Source organism: Mastigoproctus giganteus, chromosome 6 (assembly GCF_048544385.1).
Source record: "Mastigoproctus giganteus isolate SK-2022 chromosome 6, ASM4854438v1, whole genome shotgun sequence".
NCBI classification, from domain to species: Eukaryota; Metazoa; Arthropoda; class Arachnida; order Uropygi; family Thelyphonidae; genus Mastigoproctus; species Mastigoproctus giganteus.
The window spans coordinates 23,022,257-23,046,602 of record NC_143580.1 but is presented as its reverse complement, the minus strand read 5'-3'; the positions used below and the strand labels follow the sequence as shown (position 1 = coordinate 23,046,602).

At 38.2% G+C, this 24,346-nt stretch overlaps 1 protein-coding gene across 2 annotated transcripts in view; it reads right to left on the bottom strand.

The window, feature by feature from the left end:
- dachs (unconventional myosin-IXb-like dachs) overlaps window positions 1-24,346 on the bottom strand; it is a 50,103-nt gene that overhangs the window by 7,060 nt on the left and 18,697 nt on the right. For both annotated transcript variants that reach the window (XM_090375028.1, XM_090375029.1), the window contains 12 exons: window positions 12,467-12,606; window positions 10,785-10,954; window positions 10,011-10,185; window positions 7,734-7,808; window positions 7,074-7,158; window positions 6,848-6,954; window positions 6,597-6,723; window positions 6,225-6,346; window positions 4,238-4,385; window positions 3,878-4,020; window positions 1,478-1,651; window positions 437-537 (listed from right to left, as the gene is read on the bottom strand). In XM_090375028.1, the coding sequence (XP_090231154.1) occupies window positions 437-537; window positions 1,478-1,651; window positions 3,878-4,020; window positions 4,238-4,385; window positions 6,225-6,346; window positions 6,597-6,723; window positions 6,848-6,954; window positions 7,074-7,158; window positions 7,734-7,808; window positions 10,011-10,185; window positions 10,785-10,954; window positions 12,467-12,606 (1,567 nt within the window). The remainder of the gene's footprint in view (window positions 1-436; window positions 538-1,477; window positions 1,652-3,877; window positions 4,021-4,237; window positions 4,386-6,224; window positions 6,347-6,596; window positions 6,724-6,847; window positions 6,955-7,073; window positions 7,159-7,733; window positions 7,809-10,010; window positions 10,186-10,784; window positions 10,955-12,466; window positions 12,607-24,346) is intronic.

The window sequence follows — 24,346 nt, the reverse complement described above, 5'->3', positions numbered from 1 at the left end:
AAAAAAAAAAAAAACCTAATGTAGACATCTCCTTCAGTTTAATCCCTTGCTGTAATTCCGGCCTCTTTGCTTCTTCTCATAAGGGACTGTCATCTTTGTATTCTAAAACATTCTACAAGAGTGCCATATAGAATAAAAGTAAACGTTTCATGGAAGCGTGCTTAAAATCTTCATCAGTGCAAAGTAACCATGATATCGTAAGAATGACATCTCAGAACGATGTAACTTTAAGTACGCAGTCTACTGGTTGGTTCATCCGTGTGGCATCTCCTAAATTCTCCAATGCGGAAGGGTTCTGGAGATGTGAATCGAATATGAAGAAGGGATCCTTATAGAGACCGATATAAGCGGAGTTATCCAGAGATTAAGAATTATTCTTAGTTAACGTATTAATTAAAAGGCTTTTAATAATGGTGGAAGAGTGAAGATGTCTTACCTCAGACTGTTTTGATGTTGGGCCTTGACTTTTTGGAGATAAGACTCTGGGCTACCTCGTAACGAACACTCTACATCCAGCATGCTGAGAAGACCTGTTCGCTGAAAATTAAACGAGAAAATATATTTGTACAGTCATATTTACAAGACCGGATGCTTGGGTCCCCAAAATGCAGGGAGCCCCATTACAAAGCAACAAATTAATATTTTTATTGAAATATTTGGTGAAATACAAAGAGACCAATGCCTCTGTCCCAATATTGTTTATAAAAACTACTAAAAGTTCGAAGAACGATGAATGAAGAAGACTGTCTCGGTATAAGAAAACTCGGTTATAGCAACCAACATTCCTGAATAGTAAAGTTTTTTCTATAGATCTCAAAAACTATAGCGAATCCACCATAGCCACGGAGGAGACTAATTGGTGAATTTGCCAAGCGTTTGCACTGGAGGAAGGGGGAGAGGGACTATCTACCTCTGAGATAGTCTAGTTTCTCAGCCCTTGAAACATATAAAGAAATCCAGGAAATTATATATTGTAGGTCTCTTCTAAATGTAACGCTAAAAAAATAATTAAAAAAAAAGCAGGGGTTCACACAAAGATTTGGGTTTATGAGTTATCAAGAATCAACCAGCGCTTTTTCAGGGTGATAATTAGCCCCTTGATTTTCCTGCATCAAGTCTGCAAAACAAAAAAATAAAAATATATATATTATATTTTTAGGGCCCTAAAAATTTAGTTCTTCCCTCTAGTTGGAGAGCCCGTTTCCCGCCCCCATATAATCCGGACTAGCCTGCCTATTGTTTAATCTTTATAAAATTAAACAACAGATGGCAGCACTAGCCAAAGCAAAGAAAAATCCGCAGCTCATTATGAATGCTTATTTCGCTACCATCCCACGCCTCCCGTGGCCGGCTTCTTTTCCACCCCTTTCCCCTATGCAAAACAAACCCCTCCCCCCCCCACATGCCACGCTCAGAGCCCAGATAGATAAACAGCAAGTAGCTTGATCAGAACTCACGCCAACGGAACGTGACTTACCAGAGAGGATATGAGGTCAATGCAAGGAACGTTATCCACGTAGTCCACCTGCAGGTCGCTTTGGACGCCTTCCTCACGGCACGACTCAATGCTACTCTTGAAAACGTGCGTGTTGTAGAAGTGTTGGGAGGTTTCGGCGCACAAGTTGATACAAAGATGCTCGAGATGGCTGGGCTGCCAAGAAACAGAGAAAAAAAAGGTCACAGGTCACGTTTGGTACAGTCGGCTTATGTTAAGATCAAGCTGGGGATGAAAGTAAAGTAAAATAATCGTAATTTTAATCCAATACAATAGAGAAAAAGATTATCCACTGAATTTGCTCTTTAGAGCAAAATTATAAAATTTGATTTAATATTTATTTATTTTTATATGAAAATAATGAATTGCGCAATTACAGATGCTTAAAAAAGAATTCCGAATTCGAATTTGTTTACTTAAAATTAAGAACATAATTTCAAAACTTTTAGTTCTGAAAATAACTTAATTTAAGAACTCCTGATCTCAAAATAGGACTATTTGAATTTTATGTTCCTAAAAATTCCGAATTTCAATATAGGAGTCTTTGAATTATATTTGTAAAAATTCCTAATCTGAAAAGAAGAGTCTTTGAATTAGGATTACACAAAAAGCCTTAATCTGAAAAGAAGAGTCTTTGAATTAGGATTACACAAAAAGCCCTAATCTGAAAAGAAGAGTCTTTGAATTAGGATTACACAAAAACCCCTAATCTAAAAAGAGGAGTCTTTGAATTAGGATTACACAAAAAGAGGAGTTTTGAATTACGATTACACAAAAACCCCTACTCTGAAAATAGGAGTCTTTCAATTAGGATTACACAAAAACCCATACTCTGAAAATAGGAGTCTTTGAATTATGATTACACAAAAACCCATGCTCTGAAAATAGGAGTCTCAGAATTACAATTACGCAAAAATTCAAAGACTCCAACTCTGAAAATTTGCAGTCTTTGAATTGCGATTAAACAAACACTCCTAATCTGAAAACAGGAGTCTTTGAATTATAATTACACAAAAAGTCCTAATCTGAAAACAGGAGTCTTTGAATTAGGATTACACAAAAAGAGGAGTTTTGAATTGCGATTACACAAAAACCCATACTCTGAAAATAGGAGTCTTAGAATTACAATTACGCAAAAATTCAAAGACTCCAACTCTGAAAATTGGAGACTTTTAATTGCGATTACACAAACACTCCTAATTTGACAATAGGAGTGTTTGAATTACGATTACACCAAAACCCCTAATCTGGAGTTCTTTGAATTACGAATATGTACGTAAAATCTCCTAATTTGAAAATAGGAGCCTTTAAATAGTTCTTAAAAACTCCTAATTTGAAATTAGCAGTTTCTAAATTATGTAAACATTCTTAATTTGAAATTCGGAGTTCAAAAGTATGTTATAAAAAACCGTTAATTTGAACTTTGTTGTTACATCTTCTTCGTTAACGAGTTTACCATTTTCAAAATTGGTTATGACGTTTAGGGCCGGTACTTTTTGTTCGAGAAGGAGTAAATTAAATCGAGGCCTGTGTCATAGAGCAAAGATATTATGATTTTGATCTAGCAACTGTTTGTCTTAAATAAATTGAAACAAAACTGAAAATAGTAATTTTGAATACAATAATACAAGGTCTCACAGTAAAATTCCAGAATTATATCAGCATAAAGTTTTAACGCGAATTCGGAATTTACATTTTGTGAGCCTTCGAGGTAATCTCCTTATGAGTGTATTTATACTCATGGATTTCGTGGATCAGGCACTTGGGTGCATAAGTAACCGGGGTTCAAAATTTATTTATTAATAAATTCCTTGGCCACAATGCTGTGGATGCAGAATGATAGTTTTGCCTATCATAACGTGTTCAGGCATGTCAGAATAAAACATGGCGCCTACTTTCGTTTAATCTAAGTCGCTCTGGTTCATTTATTGTTATCAGAGACGTCTCATAACAAAACTTAGTGCTGCCACCTGTACAGGAAACAAATCATGGAATTCTATTAACAAATCCCATATATAAATCCATTACGGATAAAAAGGCCATGAGAAAAAACACTTATTTATGAATTAAATATCAATACAAGACAAAGTTTTCTTAATTATTTTACTTAATTCTAATATATCTGCTTTAAACTGATAAATATTTTGACATCTTATTTCATTAAGTTTTTGTTCAACCAAACAAAAAAAATTATAAATAGGCAGAAAAAAATTCTGCCAATAGATGGCAGCACAACGAGTTATATTATTCGTTGCACAGTAGTATGAACGGTTAGAGATAGCAATACAAACATGGGAACAGTCGATCTTCCTTGTCAGTGCCACCGACTCCCTACCTTATTTATGAGCTTGTATGATAAACCGCGCATGGGAGTCAACTTACCTTGCCTGCCTCAAATCCAAACATGTCCAGAATACCAATGAAGCCATCGGTGGCATGGCGAACAGCGGAGTTCAGAACTGTCATGGATTTAGACGCTTTCACCCCTCCAGAGCCAATAGTTGATGCATGTTGACTGCTGTTTTCTATAAAAAACAAAGAAATCTCCAGATAAAATATTTGAGCGTGAACAATTTAGAGAAAATAGTTGCTTTTTATATCGTTAGATGGCAGCACGGTACACCTAACGGTCAATTTTGTAACCATATCTTAGAATAATAATGGATTATTCGCGCCAATTTACCATATTAACGTTATTTTTGAAAAGAGTGCTGCTATCTGGTGAACTAAAACCACCCTTACCTGTGTGATTATGCACCGATTCATTGCTGTCAGAACTTAAAGTGCCTGATGTGGAGCCAAGGCGTTTCAGGCTATTAGCCCTGCGAACAATTGTTGCCACAGTTCTACAATAGAGGGCTTTTGCTAATGCATCCCGGTTTGAATTAGCCTAATAAAAAAAAAAAAGTGGTCACAGGTCATATATATTTTTTATTAATAAGGTATAACAGTACATTACAGTATAGTAACTAATTCTGCCAAGAGAGGGAAGCACAATTAATATTTTAAAATATTGTGTTTTATAGTTTAGTAAATAATTCTGCCAACAGATGGAAGCATAATTAATAATTTAAAATATTCTGTTTTATAGTATAACAACTAATTCGGCCAAGAGATGGCAGCACAATTAATTTAAAATATTCTATTTTAAAGAATGTAATTGTAATTTTTTTTCTTCTTTCGATTCACCCTCTTCACTTATTTTGCGAATGTGGTTGGGCTAGTTCGAGTTCATGTTTAACGACCTGTTAGTTTTTTTTTAGAGATAATTTTTTTTAATATATAAGCAAAAAAACTGCAGCATGAGAACGCCACATAAAAGAAGCAAAAAACAAGTTTCTCCACCTGCTAATAGTATACAAAAGCCCCTGTCACATCACGGTATCTTTATGTACTTCAATCGTAAATTATACAGTGTTTACAAAGGCATTTGAAGCTCAAGACAACGTTACCTCTAAAGCCATCAGTACCACGATGACATTTTTATTACTAAAACATGTCAAAAAATTCGAGATTTGTAGATGGTATACGTTAGCTCCCCACAAACTTCATTATCTTATCTGGCACCATTGTTAGGTACAGCAAAATAGACAGAATTAAGGGAATGTGAAAGGTTTTGTTAGTTCGTGAACAATAAATATTTAGGCTTGGTATTTATTGAGTCGTTAAAGAGGTTAAAAAAAAAAGGATAAACACGTGGCTCCAAAGATGGTATCTACAGAATGTACGATCCATCACGCACATCGAACTAGAATCAACAGAAATGGCTTTTTTATTGCACATGCGTAAATAATGTGATTTTTTGAAAGTCTAACACTGTGTTTAAATCTTTTATGGATAATTCCAGTGTATATTTTCCTTGTCACTTGATTCGCATTACAAAGAAGGATAAATTTCTTAAAATAGAATTTCAGGTTCTGCGTTTTTGACTGAATTCTTGAGTCCCCAGCATGGTTTTTTTTTTTTTAACAGATTCAGAATTATAATAAAAATCTCCTTTGTTTTGGGTGAACATTTAAGTTCTGTAAAACGAAATCAGACTGAGCTATATCTAAGGGAAATCAAATGTCAGGGTCATATTGTTGCTTTTGGTTAGAAAATATCGCATATTCAACCTAGTATTCACAATCTAGGATAATTTTTGGTCAAGAGAATGTAGATCTGACCCTAGTGATCACCAGGATTACTCGTGGATTATCAATATACTTGTTTATCATGAAATAAAAAATAAAGCATTTCTTTCATCCATTCAAGGATCAGAGGAATTCTTTGCGATCCCTAAAGGGATGGTTAAATAGCGTTTGTCCTCCCAGACGCTACTGTTTTTCATCTTGCAAAACAGACATATTTCGTGAGAAAAAAATCAAAAACGTCAATTTATATTTTTAAAACATAAACCAGTTTGCACAATTATATTTTAAAAACTAAGAAAAAAAAACGATTCATGATTTAAATCAAGATTTATTTTTATCTTCAAAAATTATTAAAAAAAATTTTTTAAAATGCAATTTTTAATTTTAGGAAATAAATTTTTTAAATTCAAATTTAAGTTAAAGTAGTCTCGAAATATTTTTTTAAAAGTTAAAAGTTTAAAAATTAAATTATTAAAATTATAAATTTTAAGAATGGTAGGAAAATTATTTTTAAAATGCACGAAGTTGCACTAAATTTGCTAGTTAATCGACATTTTCCTGAACGAAACTGATTTTCGAAATAACAAGCCTCTTACCATATTGGCATCACATACAGATTTGACCAGTTGACCTCTCACGTTATGCGTCCGTGTTGTTAAACCCCGAAAGAGAGCAACGCTAGATACCCCTAATAAGGAGGCCACGGATTTTATCTCAGCTAGAAAAAAAAAAGATTTTAATTTTTTAATTATATATAAGTAACATGTGCAACTGAATGTCATGAAATATAACTCATTTTAAGTTGTCATTTTAAAATTTAATTTAAGTCGAAATTTTATTAAATTTAATTTAAGTTTAAATTTAAGTATCCATTTAAATTTTTAAATATACGGCAACTTAAAATTTTAAATCCTTTAATGATTTTTTTTTAAATAATTTTTTTAATATAAATTCTCTTTGAGACTTACCATTACCCCCTTTGACGTCAACTTCCATACCAGGACCGTCAATAAACTGAACGTTGCCTAGCAATAGGACGGCAGCTAAAACGCGGACCACATCCATTGAAGGAATACCCAAAACTGATAAACAGGACTGAAATAAAAGGGAAAAAAAGATATATTTTAGAGTTTGATGTAATAGTTACTTTTATATGCAATAGATGGCAGCACCACGCACAGATCTATATTTTACGTTTTCTCTAGGGTTTTTTGCTTACCTTCCAAGCTTCGAACCTAGAAGAGTCCTCATTGTCGTTTTGACTGACATCCCCATGATTCAGGTAGCGTAAGTTATGGAGGGAGTAGCCGGCCAGGCTTAACTGGGCTGAAAAAAAAAAAAAAAACCATGAGGTGTGCACACTGGTCCAATTAATTTGGCATTATGGATTTTTACAATCACCTTATTTATTTATTTATTTTTTTATTTTTAGGGTGCTCACTTACCACGTTCCTCTTGTGTGAGTCCAGCTAACATCTGGTAGAAGATGTGATAATTCTTTTCGCTAGGGAGGGGCCTAATGACTCGCGTCTGCAATGTAAACAAAAGAAATTGGTTAACATTTAAGAGAAATAAGAATAATTTGTTTTATTAATTACAGTAGCCAGAACAAGATTACAAAATTTAAACAAATTCAATTTATCGATTTATTCGTTTTGTACATCAGAATGCGTTATCAATAGATGATAAAAAATTTAAAAACTTATTTAAAAATATTTTATTAAATAAAACTGTTAAAATAACAAATGATTTTTAAAAAAAATATGAAATTAAAAAATAAGTATATCATAAAAAGTTTAAAAACGATTTTAAAACAAAAAAGTTAATAAATTATTTTAAAAAATTTTAAAAACAAACTTGTCCATTTTTTATTGCTTATACGGATTTTTAATTATATTTTTAAATTAATTAGAGATAATTCTTCAATAATTGTTTACTGAACAATTATAATAATCCGATGAATAACTATAAATAAAAATAAAAATGACAATATAAATTAATATTTCATTCACCCTATTTGTATTAATTATTTACCGTTTACTTAAATTTAAATAAACGATTACAATAAAAACTGCTTTAAGTATCGCTTCAGAAACACTACCTACCTGATCAAGAAAATAGCAGTGGATTTTTGTCCTATAGAGGGCGCCATCAGTCACCTGTACTTCGATGAAGTGGCCCTGAAAAAGAAATTGAAAGATTTTTCAAAAGTAATCAAGGGTAACAATAAATTGGCTGAAGTTTAGCATAAAAACAGGGTGATCTCTCCACCTCTCTTGGATGAGAGAGCCCATTCTGGAAACCTAACGTCCCTTAAGATAAACATCTAATATTATTGCAACCCATCCTCCTCTGGAAGCATCTGCAGTGTTTATAGAACTTTTTGTTTTAATATTCGCGCATTTATTAAAGAACCATTAGTTATCTAGACCGGCATGAAAAGGATCGCATATTTCCTTTTCCACCAGATGGCGCTCAAGTGCAAATGGTAAATATCCACGATCAGATGTAACTCTTAATATTTCAGAAAAGTCATTATGTCCGACAGTAAGCATCCGAGACCAAGATCGTCGTTAAATAATGAACTGGGGCCTATTTAAAATATTTCCCACGTGACAGTCATTAACAGGGCTGTACAGAAACCTGTGGGGTTGCAGGAAGCCGAGAGTACAATTCCCAGCGCGTTTTCACTGACGGCCATTAAGGAAGGCAAATGAAGTCGACGAACATTAAGGTTGGATATACGACCATCTTCGAAGCTAGTAAACAAGAAGAGAACTTCCCATAGCGATAAGCCACCCCCACTCGTATGGCGAAGGGCTGGCAGGGTTAAACACACAATTGCGAACAAATCCTTAACCTCGAGATGCATACTCCGCTGATGCGCAGAGCATTTTCACCCCTGACCCTTGTGTCGGTAAGTAGCATTTTTCAAAGCGTTAGACTGAGATATGCGAAGGTCACGTGGTGTATAAATGTACGGAAGGGGGGATCCCAGTCGGCCATTCACCCGACTTTAGGTCCGCCCCTGGAGGCGATTTTCGCGTGAAGGGGTTAAGCAACTAGTGACACCCGACACACGGGTCAAAGCGACACAAAAGTCCAGAACCACCCACTGCGGTAGGATTAATTTTTAATTACCCACTACAAAAAAAAAAAAAAAACGGAAAAAGGAAAAAGGGCTATAACATCCGAACAGGCAACCCTCCTTTGCGGTATAAACAATTCCAACTTTAGAGCATCAGTGGGAATTATGTTGAAACAGGAACTGTGCTAAGAACAGATGAAAAAAAAAAAAAAAACCTCTAAAAGAATTAAGGTTTCTAATATTTTGATAGGGCAGTGTATTGAAATATCAGGCAGTAATATTTCCCAACACGCTGTACCATCAAATTATGATGACAAGAAAATTTTAAATCGTGCAGACTACAAATAAGAATTTTATCAAAGATAGTTGTCATGGTAACAGAAATTCATCACTATTACGTATATGAGAAGACTGATGTTACCGTGGTAACTAAAGAAACCGACTAAAAATGTGAATATCTGGCACGCTAACGTTACCATAGCAACCGAAGAAACCAACAAAAAATGTATTGCAAGTTGTCATAGCAACGGAAATTGACTGCTATATCGACGACGTCAACAATGTTTAGCCCAAGCTCTAGTTACCATAGTAACTGGAGAAATCGACAACTTACTAAAAATGTGAAATCTTTGCACACTAATGTTACCATGGTAACCTAGAGAAATCGACAACGTACTAGAAATGTGAATATATCTTGCAAACTAACGTTACCATGGTAACTGGAGAAATCGACAACGTACTAAAACTGAAATCTTTACACACTAATGTTACCCTGGTAACCTAGAGAAATCGATACTAGAAACTTGAGTATCTTGCAAACTAATCTTACCATGGTAACTGCAAAAACCGATAAGAAACTGTCAAGTTGTCATAGCAACGGAAATTCATTGCTATATCGTCGACGTCACAATGTTTAGAGTGTTACCATGGTGACTAGAGAAACCGACAACGTACTAAAAATGTGAATATCTTGCACACTAGTGTGTACCATGGTAACCTAGAGAAATCGAAACGTACAAGAATTGTGAATATTCTGCATACTAATGTTACTGGTAACCAGAGAAACTGGCAACGTCCTAAAAATGTAAAATCTCCCGTTGTCATAAAATTAATTCTTCGCTATTTCATCGACATTAACAATGGGTAGGATAAGATTTACGTTACCATGGTAACTAAAAATGGACACCATTATTTACTTCGACTGTGATTCGCTCGTTGTCATAGCAACAAGTAGTAAAATTTTATTAATTTGCTCTTTCTTGTTTAGAATTGGGCCCTAAGGGTTGATACTTACAATTCGACTAGATTCTGAGTTGGAGGATGTCTTCGCACTACCTAGTGACCGGAGGACGGTGAACGCTGCTGCCAGGTGTTTGAAGGCATCGGTCTCCGGCCCTCCTCCGGCGACATCGAACAACTGGCGAAGCAACAGCATGGACGAATAAGTCTTCCCACTGCCGCTTTCTCCGCTATGGGATAGGGACGTGGAGGGGGGGGAAGAAGAATTACACTAAAGTCCAAGTTTATTTAAGAAAATATAAAGAAAACATAAAATAATACCATTCAGAATCACCATCTCATCTGCTGGACGTGATTCTGAAGTTGATATCAAGAGAATTTACAATTCTCTGGGTTCTCCGGATATTAATCTATCCGAAGAATCCGGAGAAGAATACATTGTTGTAAATGTAAATATTGTATATTTCTACCAGGGCTCTCCTTTACAAATATACATTAATAGAATGAGCAATTAACGTATCATTTTGTAGTTCAATTACAACAATAAAAACAGCTTGCAACGATCACCGCCGGAGGGCGCTTGTGTAGCGAACAAATTGCAATTTAGTCGTATCGGTTGGGATGCACTCTGCGGGTTTGTTTAACTGGTGGTATTTCCCCTTTCTCACTCATCCTGAGACGTTCCCCCCATCCCCCCAAAAAAATAAAGATGGAAAAGTAGCCGATCTTTTTTGGCGGTAAGTAATGCGAGTATCGACTGGTACTTTCGCTCACCGAAGGTCTACGATAATAACAGGGGAGCGAACAAAGTGGGCGATATCTTTCTTACCTGAGGATGACTGCCTGGGGGTATCCTGTTTCACTCTGTTGTCTTACTGCCTCGTGCACCACTCGAAGGAGCTGAGGACAACGAGACGCTGCATGAGCACTGCTTAAAGTCAAAGGGTTACCGACATCTTGATAAGGGTTGATAGATAACAGGATCGGACCAACGTTAGTCTGAAAAGAGAGAGAGAGAGAAAAATAAACAATTAAAACAGTTATCACGTGACCACGCTGAAGAAGCTTTTTTTTTTTTTTTTTTTAATGAAACTTACATATCACGGGACACGTGCAAATCAACAATGGACGGTCAATTTCTGTTACTTCTGCTCGTGAATTGTTACGTCATCACACGTGACAAATTGTAGTTTTCAAGCAATTTTTAGTTTATTTATTTATTTTTTTGCTTCTTCTTCGACGTCAACATTCTTACTTTTGCTCTTCCCTTTTTCGCAGAGCCTCACGGGCCAAGAGACCCTGTGCGTACATTACGAAGTGGCTCTGGGCCATCAAATCAATCACATTTACCGAAATTAGAAAGGTAACTCCCTTGATCGCGAGCTTGTCTTGGGGTCGGATGGAATCTGGCATCTCTCCTGCGTCGTATTCGGGGCTTCTGGGAAATCAGCCTTCCCGACATGCATCGGGACAACTTGGGTGTGGTTTCCGATCCCCGCCCTATCTTTAAGCGCTGTTGCAGTCACTGATAGGTCCGCTTCTTTAACCACATGTTTGCTTCTTCTGCCGGAGACTTTCCAGGGGTATTGCCCTCTTTCGCTGCCGTCATTAACATCCGTCTTTGTCACAGGGGCTATCAGGGGCGAGAGCCGAAGATCTTCTACTCGTTGATTTGGACATGACAAATGCTAGACATCTCCATTCTGCACTTTAACTGCACGTACCCTAACGATAATGGTCTGTCGCACTTCCAGTTTTTCCCTACGATAAATCGACACGCAAGCGTTCGTCCCCGAGACTGCGGCGATGTGGTTCAAAGGTCAAGGGTTGCGCATACTTGTCTATTGCCAAAGGTAGCCCGGACCAAAGTTGGAGTTGCAGCCTCTTTTATGACTATGAGATCGCTCGGGTAATTGAGCCGAGGAGTGACACACGCTGGCGCCATCTTGCGGCAACAATGCGAACACGACCATTTCGAAGGAATATGTGGTCTGAAGATTGTGGCACTGTTCACAAAGTTCGTATTGACTTAGCAATTAAGATTTTAAAAAAAGGAAGCTGTGCGCGCGGTTTATATTTATACCCCGGGACAGCTACTTTAATATGACTTTGAGTGGGGGTTAACCCCACCGTATTAATGTCCGTGGGGGTTATCTTGGGATAACTGGGATAAATCGCACGACACCAAAAAAAAAAAAAAAATGGAATCTATTAGTAGTGCTGACTGTTGTGTTTATGCAGAGTGGGGAGGTTACCCCTTGGGTAAACCCCCCCCCCCTACGAAATTATTTTTTAAAGTCATGTTAGAAAAGGGACTAAATTTCTTGGAAATTCCAATATTCAGCCTCCAAATGTGTACGCTCGTTTGGAAGATTATGGCACTGTTCACAAAGTTCGAATAGGATACTTGAAATTAAGTAAATATCTAATAGACAACTGAAAAAAAAAATTATTTTTTTTTAATCAAAAACAAAATTGGATGTTTATAAGAGATATATTAAAGACACTTACAAAATATTCTCTGCTGAAAAACCTGGCATGGAGCGTCCTTAAAACGGCGTCCTCTGTTAAAGGACCGGGCAAATGAATCAAATCTTGAACCTCGGCGCAAACACTATGCCGGATCATACCAGAGGGCGTTTTTGTTAACTCTAATAAAAAAAAAAAAAAAAAAACAGAAAGAAAAACAAAGATTTATTAGTGGATTTTTATCTTCTTTTCATCCCTATAAATAAATGGTCTTCCATTATCTCCTAAAGCACTAATCGTCTGCCGTTACAAAATAGCAGATTTCCTGTTTATTAACAATACCAGTCTACTTATAATAACAATATAAGTAGCAACAATTACCTGCCTACGTAACAATGCGAAGTCATAGGTCGCTTGGTGCTCCTAGCATAACACGTGTGATACAGAACGAATGAGTGAAAAAAAAAATCATCCATATACATACGTTTAATTTAAGAAATAGTCATTAGCAGTTAACAAGTGGATAGAGTACCGAAGCGTGTGTACCTCCAAGGCCGTTTGAAGGTCACCGACAACCATTTGTTGTGAATGGCATGCTCCTGTTAAACTAATTGATACTTTCGAGCGCTTTATGGACCCCTAAGTAATGAATATCTTGGGGCCCATTGGTGATACCTATAATCAGACAAAGTTGGATGTTTTGGCGTTGTTAAAACGTTGTACGTGGCGACCTCTGGGTACTGGTCTTGTACCAAACTAATTGGGCATTTTTTTTTTCTTTTTTTTTTCTTTAAAGAGTAATACATTGTTTAAATTTAATGGTAGAAGAATTGTCAAATAGACGGGTATAAATCGTAGGTCGAGGCCTCTTTTGATTGGCTAACAATGTTCATTTGTTGTGCTTGGCACTAAACAACTGAACAAGTGAGCAAGTGGCAATGCTCGAATTCGCTTCTCGACAGACAGATCGATCTCCACGTATAAAGATGAATAACAGAAAGTTACAATACGTAAACTTTTTCTTTGGGGTTTTTTATTGTTTTTTTTTTAAAGGAAACTAAGGAAACGAGGCGTAAGTCATTGTTGCATGTTGATGCAAACAAGTTACAGTGGGTCTGTTAGCATATATGCATAAAGAGCCTATTGTCTTCAGCATGTCCGTCCGCATGTAATAACTCGATTTCTAATGGATAGTTTTCGTAAAATTTTATATTTTGATCTTTTAGAACGATTTGTTCAGCCAGCCTAATTGTTATTAAAATCGGTTCAACTGAAATCCAGCAGTTCTTTCTTTATTTTTTTTATATATACTTTTTTCATATATGTCGCATAGGCTATCCATATACCGTAGCTGAAGCACTGGTTATTACTAGTTGAAGGAATGAATGGGCAAGGAACAAATGCGCAGACACCTGATATTTTCCTTTAGCGCATACGAATGATTGCGTTTCGCTCATTTGTTTTGTTGTAAATCATGAATTATTACTATTTGCCAAAGCTTTTGGAATATAACGGACTGGGTATGTTAACTTGTTTTCTAATAAGCAATTAAGAAGGCGCATCGCGTTCACCGTGGCTGCCTTAAAAATTTCCAATGGAATGTTGGCAATCTCCATAGGTGCCTTCAAAATTTCCGATGGAATGTTTCAGCGCCACCCTCCGGATGTTCCAGCGTCCTTCGAATCTGAAACAACGCCTCATCAATTATTTGAATATGTTCTTGGGATGACAGCAGGCACCCACTTCAGACTTAGGAGTTACGTAGCCTTCTTAGAAACACCTTACAGCATTTAATACAGTTCTTCAGAACAAGATGGCCTGAAGACAAATTTTCTGTCTTTGATCAGTTATGGAAGTTAGCATTAGTAGAGGCATCTGATGCAAGAAAACAAGCTTATACAACATCAGTCAAAAAAAAAAAAAAAAAAATTTCACCACCTTCCCCGTTGATTCAACTACGGTTCACCTCAGTTGCCCAAATTATTCCCTGTATGATTCCTCAAAGGTGTCATTTGTGCATATGTCCATTCTGATATTCCCTATCCGAGACTTGGTAATTTGGAATCTCCTCTCTTCGATCTTCTCTGGCTTAAAATCTGTCTACCTCATTGTGCCAAATTCATCTGTTGCCTCTACCGTTCTCCCAACTCCACTAATCACTTGGAGCTCTTTGACTTCCTCTCTTTGCAACTTGACTTTCTCCAGTCCAACTTTCCTAACAGTGAGGTAATTTTCCTTGGTGATTTTAATGTTCACAACTCCAGCTGGCTTCCATTTTCTAGTCACACCGACCCAGCAGGTAGAGGTCCTGAGGCTTTTGCAATTACTAATGACCTAGCACAGATTGTTCATTTACCTACAAGAATACCGGACAATCCTAATCATACAGCCAATACGCTTGATCTTTTTCTCACAAACAACCCTTCTAAGTACAAGGTCGAAGTGAGAGGTCCTTTAGGCACTTCAGATCACAACTTGGTGATTGTCTCTTTTTCGATGGAACCTTTATCTCATGAATATTCCTAACATGGTGTTGTTTGGCATTACAGGAATGCAAAATGGGATGACCTGCGAGATTTCTTTTCTTCTTTTCCTTGGCCTGATTACTGTTTCAAAACTTCTGATGTCAATGTTTGCTCAGATCGTGTCAGTGAAATTATTCTTGCAGGAATGGAATCCTTTATCCCACACTCCACTTTAAAATCTCGTCCTTTATCTAAACCTTGGTTTTCCAATAAATGTGCTAAGGCTGTTCAAGAGAAGAATGTTGCATATCTTAATTGGCTTGTTTCGAATTCTTCAGTTTCATTTTCTGCCTACATCAAAGCTCGCAACAAATGTAAAGCAGTTATTAATCAGTCCAAACTAGATTTTGAATAGGCTAAGAGTAGAAAACTTGCTTCTTGCCCTAATGGTAGCCGAGCATTGGTTTCTTGCCAAAGCTATTGACCGCAACGTTTGCCCATCTCTGCTCCCACCTCTGTCCAAACCAGATGGTTCTGTTGTCACTTCGGCCAAGGATAAAGCTAACCTGCTAGCATCCCATTTTTCCTCCAGCTCATGTATTAATGATCTTGGTAAAACACCTCCCACCATTCCCAACACATTCTATTCAATGCCTCCTGTGGTCTTCCGCCAAAAGGATGTCAAAAGAATGTCACAAATCTTGATGGTAAGAAAGCTCCAAGTCCCGATGGTATTTCTCCACTTGTTCTCAAAACCTGTGCTCCTGAACTCACTCCTGTTCTTTGCCGCTTTTTTTCACTTTCTTATTCCCAAGGTGTTTTTCCTTCTGCTTGGAAATTTGTTCATATCCAGCCAGTTCCTAAAAAGGGTGACAAATCCCTCCCATCCAATTATTGTCCCATTGCAATTACTTCTACTCTTTATAAAGTGATGGAGAAATCAATTAACCGCCAACTCTTAAACTACCTAGAAACCTTCCGTCTGATCAACGATCGCCAGTATGGATTCCGTCAGTGTCGATCCACTGGTGATATTCTGGCTTATGTTACCCATTTATGGACTAATTCAATGGAAAGGTTCGGTGAAACACAAGTAGTTGCTCTTGACATCTCAAAGGCTTTCGATTGTGTTTGGCATAAAGGTCTTCTAAACAAGCTTCCATCTTATGGTTTGCCAACTGTTTTTTGTAATTCGTTATCCAGTTTTCTCTCTGATCGCTCATTGAGGGTAATGGTAGATGGCTCTCTGTCTTCTAACTTCTCCACTAATGCCGGTGTCCCCCAAGGTTCAGTCTTTCCCCCACACTTTTCCTCTTGTATATTAATGACCTTCTTCCATTGACTGGAAATCGTATCCATAGTTTTGCCGATGATAGCACATTGCATTCCACTTTCCATTTTGAGAAACCTTGTCCTGCTCAATCAGATTCAACTTCTCGAAAATCTGCAACCAATTCCTTAAATGCCGATCTTCAGGTAATTCTCCAGTGGGGCAAAGACAACTTAGTTGATTTCAATCCTTCTAAAACTCAGTCTTGTCTTATATCTCGCAAAAAGGATTCTTCTGCTCTTATGCTTATCTTTAGTGACACTCCAATTTCTAGACAAAATGATATATCTCTTTCGGGGATTACCCTGACCTCTAATCTCGCTTAGTACAAGCACATTACAAATATTGCTTCATCTGCATCTAAAAAACTTGGTTTTCGCTTTCGCTCTCGGCGTTAACTTTTCTTCCAAAAAGCTGTTCACTCTGTACAAATCCGCCCTGCCATGGAATATTGTTCCCACATCTCGGGTGGTGCCCCCAAAACCTCCCTCAAGCTTCTAGATTCCATTCAGAAGAGGGCAGTTAGGTTAATTAATTACTCATCTCTAACAGAGTCTTTCCAATAGCTGTGTCATAAATGTACTGTTTCTGCTGCATGCCTCTTCTACAGATACTTCCATGGGCACTGTTCTTCTGCATTGGCTTCTATAATTCCCTCTCTCTCTCTTTCAAAACAGTCCGAACACGTCCAGCCAACATTCATTTACTGTCCAACATCAAACTCACAGAACCAACTTTTCATCTTCCTCGTTTATTCATTCAACTGCCGTTTTCTGGAACAACCTTCCTTCATACGTATTTCCTGAAAATTACAATCTACAGAAGTTCAAGTCTAATGTCAACAAATATCTTCTTTCGTCTTCTCAACCTCCAACCCAAGCACAGTACTAAGTACTATAGGTTCGAATACCTCTGTTCGGTGTTTTCATAAAAAAAAGATAAAATTCATTCATTCATTCGTTCCAAAAGTTTGTCCAATTGTTCCTTGAATTTATTTAAGCCATCAACTTCCAGAACGACAGATGGAAGTTTGTTACAGCAATCAACCACCCGCTGGCTGGACACAAATTTCCGCACATCTGTTCTACAATTGTCTTCAATTTGAATTTATGTCCCTTTAGGTTCGTAATCTGTGCAAGCGGAAGAATCTCATCAGAATTCAATTTGCTCAACCCATTCAATGTCTTATACAGTTCCATCAGATCACCTCGCAGGTGCCTAGTCTCCAGAAGCTGCAATTTGCAGCTTCTGGAGCCTCTCTTGTTAAAAGAACCCCTTCGTTCCACTCACCAATCTTGTTGCCCTTCTCTGTACTCGCTCAAGCAATTCTACTTCCTTCCTAAAATGAGGCCTTCAGACTTGTACGCAGCATTCAAAGGTGGCCTCACCATTGCCTTATACAAAAGAATAATCACCTCCTTTCCCTACTAGCAAAATTCTAGATGGTGGAAGCTTCGATTGTTTAGAGGACAAAGAAATGGAACAGTTGTTTGATGTAAAATGTATCCATTATTCAAAACATTTTTGTTTCTTCCATCTTGAATCCTCATCGTGTATTTGATCCTGCGCGATGTAAAAGAGTCCAGAATCTGAACTCGTATATTGGCGAAGATCGTTTGCCTCTATATAAGACAACTTTTCTTTTGACGTTATATTTGGAACTAACGTTTCTCTCATCTTCACCAAATTTGGTGAAGATGAGACACCACCAGCCCTTGTGGGTAGCACAGTTGGTATGATCACCATCCTCCACACACCGGGTAGAAAAGACCCGAGTTGAGTCCCGTCGATGACGTGAGGAATTTTCATGGCCTTTTTCACAACGTGGTCGAGTCAGTTGGTTTCAAGCGAGGGCAGCATGGTCTCTTCCCACGGAAACTCGGGTTTTTCATCCAGAAAATACACGCAATTTAAAGACAATATGGCAGTAGTTGCTAATGCACCAAAACCCTATTACAACAACAAGACACCACTAGCCCTCATCCCCTAAAACTATATTGCTCATTGAGAACTTAGTAGTTTTATGTACAGCAGTGGTCAAAAAATTCCTTCCACTTTGGCAGAATTTTAAAAAACATTTTTCATTTTTAAAAACAATAAGTCAGTGGTAGTATAACACAAAACATGGACGTCATATATTTAAAAAAACAAAATAAATGCTATTATTTCGTTTCATTGGTTCTACACTCATTGGCCAAAAAATTAGAAACCTTTATTGAATATCTAGTAACCACGTTTTTCCCGAAATACAAGCTTCGTGAGATAAGGTTCCACAACTTTGACCATTCTTCTATTAAGACATTTGTTGGCTGTTACATTGTGGCTGGCAGACACCTGCACCTTCGCTACCCATTCAGATGAAACTTTTGCATGGTGGACAGTTGCATTGTTTTTTTTGGAAGAATCCATCACTGTCTTGGTAAAATTGAAGCCCTGCAGAATGGTTAGATAGATATTCACTGGAGATAATAGGATCTTCTAATGGTATGAGTGGATGTGGTCCGTACCAACAGAACATACCCCATACGATGATACCATCTCCAATCGCTTAAGTGGTGGACACAAAACAGTCCTGGTTCATGGCTTCATGCCACACTTCTATCTTACCATTGGTGAAAAAAAAAAACATAAATCGAGACTCCTTTTAATTTTTCAGTTGTCTCTAAATGTGCTCCAACAATAACACCTTTCCTAAAACTGGAAGGATCACCCTCATACCATTTGTGTACAAAACGTTTAGTTATCTGTTGACGCCAATTAAAAAATGGAAAGAACATTGATCTATAAAAGAAGAGTTGTCGATGGCATTGGATACTAGCTGCTGGCATTGCAATTGCGGTTCTTTCCAATTCTTTGGTTAGAAAAAGTATGGTGCTCACCGAGGTTCATTTTTCTTGGGGGCGATCTTTGAGCAGTGCAATTGAGGTAGAGAAAGTCCAGTCAGAAATTTCACCAATCTTTACAGACACAGAAAAACAAATAAGAAAAAACTGACAATGTTTTTAAAAAGACCTCCGGATTTAAAATTCAAAGAAAATGGAAGACTTTGTTCAGTAGTGAACAGGAACTTCCATTTCAAGTAGAAGTCTCAGAGGCTCAATTTTTGAATTTAGTGTGGTGTGGTTTCGATGTGGTATGTTTGTTAAGTACACAAGGAAACTAAGGCCATGGCGCACCGGTGTGTCTATAATTGCGTATACTCATTGGTTAGTTTGCAGTTCTGAAAGATATATTCAAATACCTGGGAGACAACACTCCATATGGGACCCTCCGCAATATAAGAAATCCCCTAAAAAAAATTCATTGACGAGAATTTAACTCCAGTCTTTTCCACCCAGTGCAAAGAAGATGGTGATTATAATCATTGTACTGCCAGTGTGGGGTCCGTCAATGCCGAAATGGACCATATGGAAAAATATAACAAAGGTCATTCTGTGGAAAAATTGGACATCCAGTGACATTTGACTTCAACTAAGCCCAGAACTGACCTATTTCAACTCCCACCATGGCCGGGGAATTGAAGATATTGGGTATTGGCAGTCACCTGTCTATTAGGAAACCACTATTTTCAAGAAGAATAGAAAAATGCACTTTCAGTTATGCCGAGTTGTGACTGGACAGTGGAAGAATATGGCCCACAAAGTGCCACAATTCGTGGTAAAATGCCTCAGTCCGTTCATCCTCCAACTGCTCAGGTCCATCTTCAACGGAATTCTAACCACAAGAATCTTTCCTAAAGCCTGGAATAGCTACCTTGTCAGACCACATCCAAAAGTTCGAAACCCCACTCTACCTAAGCATTTTCGGCAGATATCTAACCCCTCAACGCTCCTGAAAATCCTGGAAAAAATTATGCTGCCCAACTTAATGAATCATACCCTCGCAGATAAGTCGCAACAGATCCATTAAGCCATTAGAAACCGATCCACAGTGAAGAACCTCCTTGCAACCACATGTAATATATTGTCCGGCTTTGAACAGCAAGAGGAACTCACAATCATGTACCTGAATATTGAAGACGATCTCTGCAGGTGTTCCACAAGGAGGAGTACTATCTGGCTTATTATTTACAGCCATCATTGCGCCTTTTGTCCGTAACAATGAGAAAATCATCACGTATGCAGACGATGTAAAAATTCTAACGCCTATTACTTCAAACAGTTACATTGAGGCTACAGGGTGTGTCAATAATAGTCTCATCAACGTCGCCTCTTACTTCAAACAATATGGAATCTCAATCAACCCACAAAAAACAAAACTAATGGTGTTCTCTCTCAGACCCTATAATAATAGCGCCATGGTTAGCATGGGCATTCAGAGCAGCCTGCGATGTATTGTGTGTTGTGACACATTACGGTCATCCCCAGCATTCCAATTACCGAGTTGCGCCACAATCGCCCTTCTGTTGCCACGTACCATCCGTGAAAGCCTTCGCTCACCTCGAGCATCGATGAGCAGTGGTCATCCAACACCTCACCAGCGGTTCATGGGTTCCCCTCCTCGGACCACTTTCGGTAGGTACTAACCACGGCTGACCGTGAGCATTCCACCAGCCGTGCTGTTTCGGATATGCTCTGACCCAGTAGTGTGGCCATTACAATTTGGCTTTTCTCAAACTCGCTTAAGTCCGCTGCCTTTCCCATCTGAAGAAGAACACTGATTAATGGAGTTCAGTATCAGGTGATTTTTTATACCTTGTCCCGACCCGCGCCATAGTTCACTTGCAGTTGCTTCGATTTGCATAACGACTCGCTGGCCATAATGTTTTGGCTCATTGGTGTATATCTTTTGCCTATTTTTAATGCATATTACCTAATGTCGAATTAACTCATAAAAATAATAATTATTTAAATTTTATTAATTAAAATTTCTCGGTTGGATTTAATCCAAATGTAGACAGCTCCACCTGCCACCAACAAAAGAAAAATAAGCAAAGGTATAAAACGTTTACATTTCTTTGGTGTTGGATCCTTTTAATTGCTTCTACAGATTTAAGTTATCAGTATCTTTGCAGGATGGTGATATATTTGGGGGGGAAGAGGGGGAGAAGACGTGTTCCGTGTTGCCTAGCATTAAAGAAATACGGGGAATGTCTCCTCTCCCACGGACGCTTAAAGTCTGAAGGGAGCTTAGATGGTTTTTTTTCTTTTTTTTTTTTTGTATATAGCCTAGGGATAGGAACGCCATATCGACCTTTGAAATCAGGCCCACTTGACGTTAGAAGTACAAGGAATGTCGCATCCCCCAGGCATTGGGATGGCTTACGGAGTGATGGAAGGGAGTCCTGCGCGGACCTACCTGTCGGGGGAAGGTGGGGGGAAGGGAGTAACCCCGGCAGTCGCGCAGCAGGTAATGCCACTCCCTGGCATTGGGTTAGTAGATGAACAAGCAAAGTCCTACTGGCATCTGCTGGTTGTCAAAATGGAAGATCCGATTCGCCTGGTGGAATTTCTTTTGTCTAGCGTTTCTCGGCTGCCCCTTTGCCCCCCTTTTTTTCACCCACCCCTCTTATCCTGCTGTTTATACATGGATGGCGTGTTGAAGGCGACATCTAGCGAATGGCACTGCTACTAAGTGTTTATGGATGACATTATTTGAACGTAGATTTTCGCTCCCCCTGGTGTTAACGAATGGAGGTTGTTCTCATTACAACGACCTACCAGGGCTATTCATTCCAACTGATCCCCCCTTCACGATGGAGCTAATGCCCTGCGCGAATTAAAGAACAACAAATATCTTTTGTTCCCGGTTTTTCTCCTGTGATTTATAAAACTCGTAGTGATCAAGGAAGTCGTTAAAACGAGACTTTATATTCATACAGCGATAGCCAACAGGACATGCGCAACGTTGGCGAACGCGGAAATAATTACAGACGCTAAAACTGCTCTTATGTTACGTCTGCTGTTTTCTTAACCCTGCCTAATTCATTCTAAAAGTCTCTCTCTCTCTCTCTCTCTGTCTGTCATTTTTCTTTTTAAATTACCACCGGTGGTTCTGCGGCTTTTTATTAATAAATTTTTAATTTTCATTCTTATCCTCTATGATCCTGTTAACTTGGCCAAGTTGCTATAGCAACGCAACAATTGAGAACGTGCTTGACACGTGAGATTTCCAACAATTAGTTTTGCTTGATCGCGTGCCGTGTTCATTTCACTTTGGCAGACGCCGCCAAAGTATGGCGTCGTTTATTAAAAACGTGTCTAAGAAATGTTTATCGAATGCGGATTTATTTTCACGCTATTTTCACATTACACTTTATTTTATTTTTTTTTCTCTCTCTCTTTCTTTTTAAACAGCTATTCGTTTCTTTCATAAACGTGACCCGATAATAAGACTACACACTATTGCATAACTATGACGTGTAGGTCATGTGATCTATCTATCGCGGGTTTCGAAGAAGTCGTCTGCTTGCCAATATTACGTCGGAAACGCCGAAGAACGGACGGAAGCTACGACTTGAAAATCAGGTAACATAACTGCACGTTCGTACCGCGTACCACGAGCGGAGTGAAAATCTTCTGCCACATGTGTGCCTCCCGTCATTATATATAATAGCCGAAACGCACTCATTAACTCTCATCTGAGAAGACTAAACTACATATTCTCCGAAGCAGGTGATAAGATCGGCGATATATGCGGAACCAGTCCTAGCTATGACAGTGTTATTTCCTCCGGGGAAGAGGGGGCTCTTCTCCTGCCCCCCCCCCCCCCCCCCCCCAACAAGGTGGAAAAGAAACCATTAAAGAAACGGAAAGTGGAAGACTAGAAGAAGTTGGAAAAGTGTAAACCTGAAACACTGGGTTCCTACTGATATTTGGGCCTCCCCCCTTTGGGGATGAGAATTGGCTCAATAAAGTTAATATGCATTCATCGGTATATATTTAATATGTCACTGACGCAAAACGATCGACTTAAGTAGAAATTCGCGATCCACCGGTCGATCGCGATCGACCGGTGGATCCCGAACCTATTCGGCTGTACTCGAGTTTTTGCCACAGTAAATTTTAGCATGATTAACACTTAATGGTTGTTTAGGAAAGAAAAAAAAAGGGGGATCTATGAGAATGGGTTCTGTATCCTACACTCCCCAGAGGGCGCTTTTTTTCTGTTTTGATTATCTCTTTCTGCTACAACCACAAAATAAAAGTTTTACAATCGTAACTGAAATGACGTTCAAAAATAATATTTGTCCAATAATTTTTTTGATTTATATTTAGTATCATAGGGACTAGTAATAAGTCAACCCCCATCCTACCTAAACCTCCAGTGGGGGATTTATTAAAAGGGGATATTCTAACAGTATTTCCAGTTGGTAGTTAGAAATATTTGCTGGCAATTAGCACGCGTCTGTGCTAGATATGCCGTTGAAATGCGAATGCTCTATATTAGTTTGTCTTTAAGGAGGGCGGGGGGTTGAGGGATTAGGGGAGGTTAGAGCGAAATTTCTGAATCCAACCTTTCTGTTTCTCCAAGATTCTTTACCTTCGCCTAGGCTTCATACATGCCTGACATCAAGTTCAACAACATAGGGGTGTTCCGTTGTCATGGCAACGGCATAACCAGTTTTTCTGGTCGACTTACCACCAGAGAAGGCAAAGACAGAACAGCGGGGGAAAAAAATATTACGAAAAAAAATAAAATAAAATAAAATAAAAAGAAAACTTTAAAATGCACCAAAAAAAAATCCAACTGGTTTGTTGGAGTCGAAAAGTGAGTTTGCTCTGTCGAATGAAATAACAGGACCTGCATTGGAATTTTTTGTATCAATCCCCTGCTCGGGTCATTGAGGGACAAGGACAAAATATCTCGGGGGTTTTACATACCCCGAAAGCCATCCGTTTTTGAAACAGAAGCTGCAATGGAGACGCATTAGCTAAGCCTACTTCCACTTCAGTTTTATCTTTCTCCATCGCCATTCCCTCCAAAATATATCTACCGGAGAATCCCATAAAACTAAAACAGTGCACACCCTTCTGTTTTAAAAACCCCCAGCGAATATTTGTTGCCGGTAAATAAGGTCCTTCCTGCTTTGCTACTAGTTTTCATGGTTGGAATCCAAACGACTTTTTATGTAGTATATTATTCGACCCACGTAATGAGTCGGTGTCGCTTCGTTTTATTGGTCAC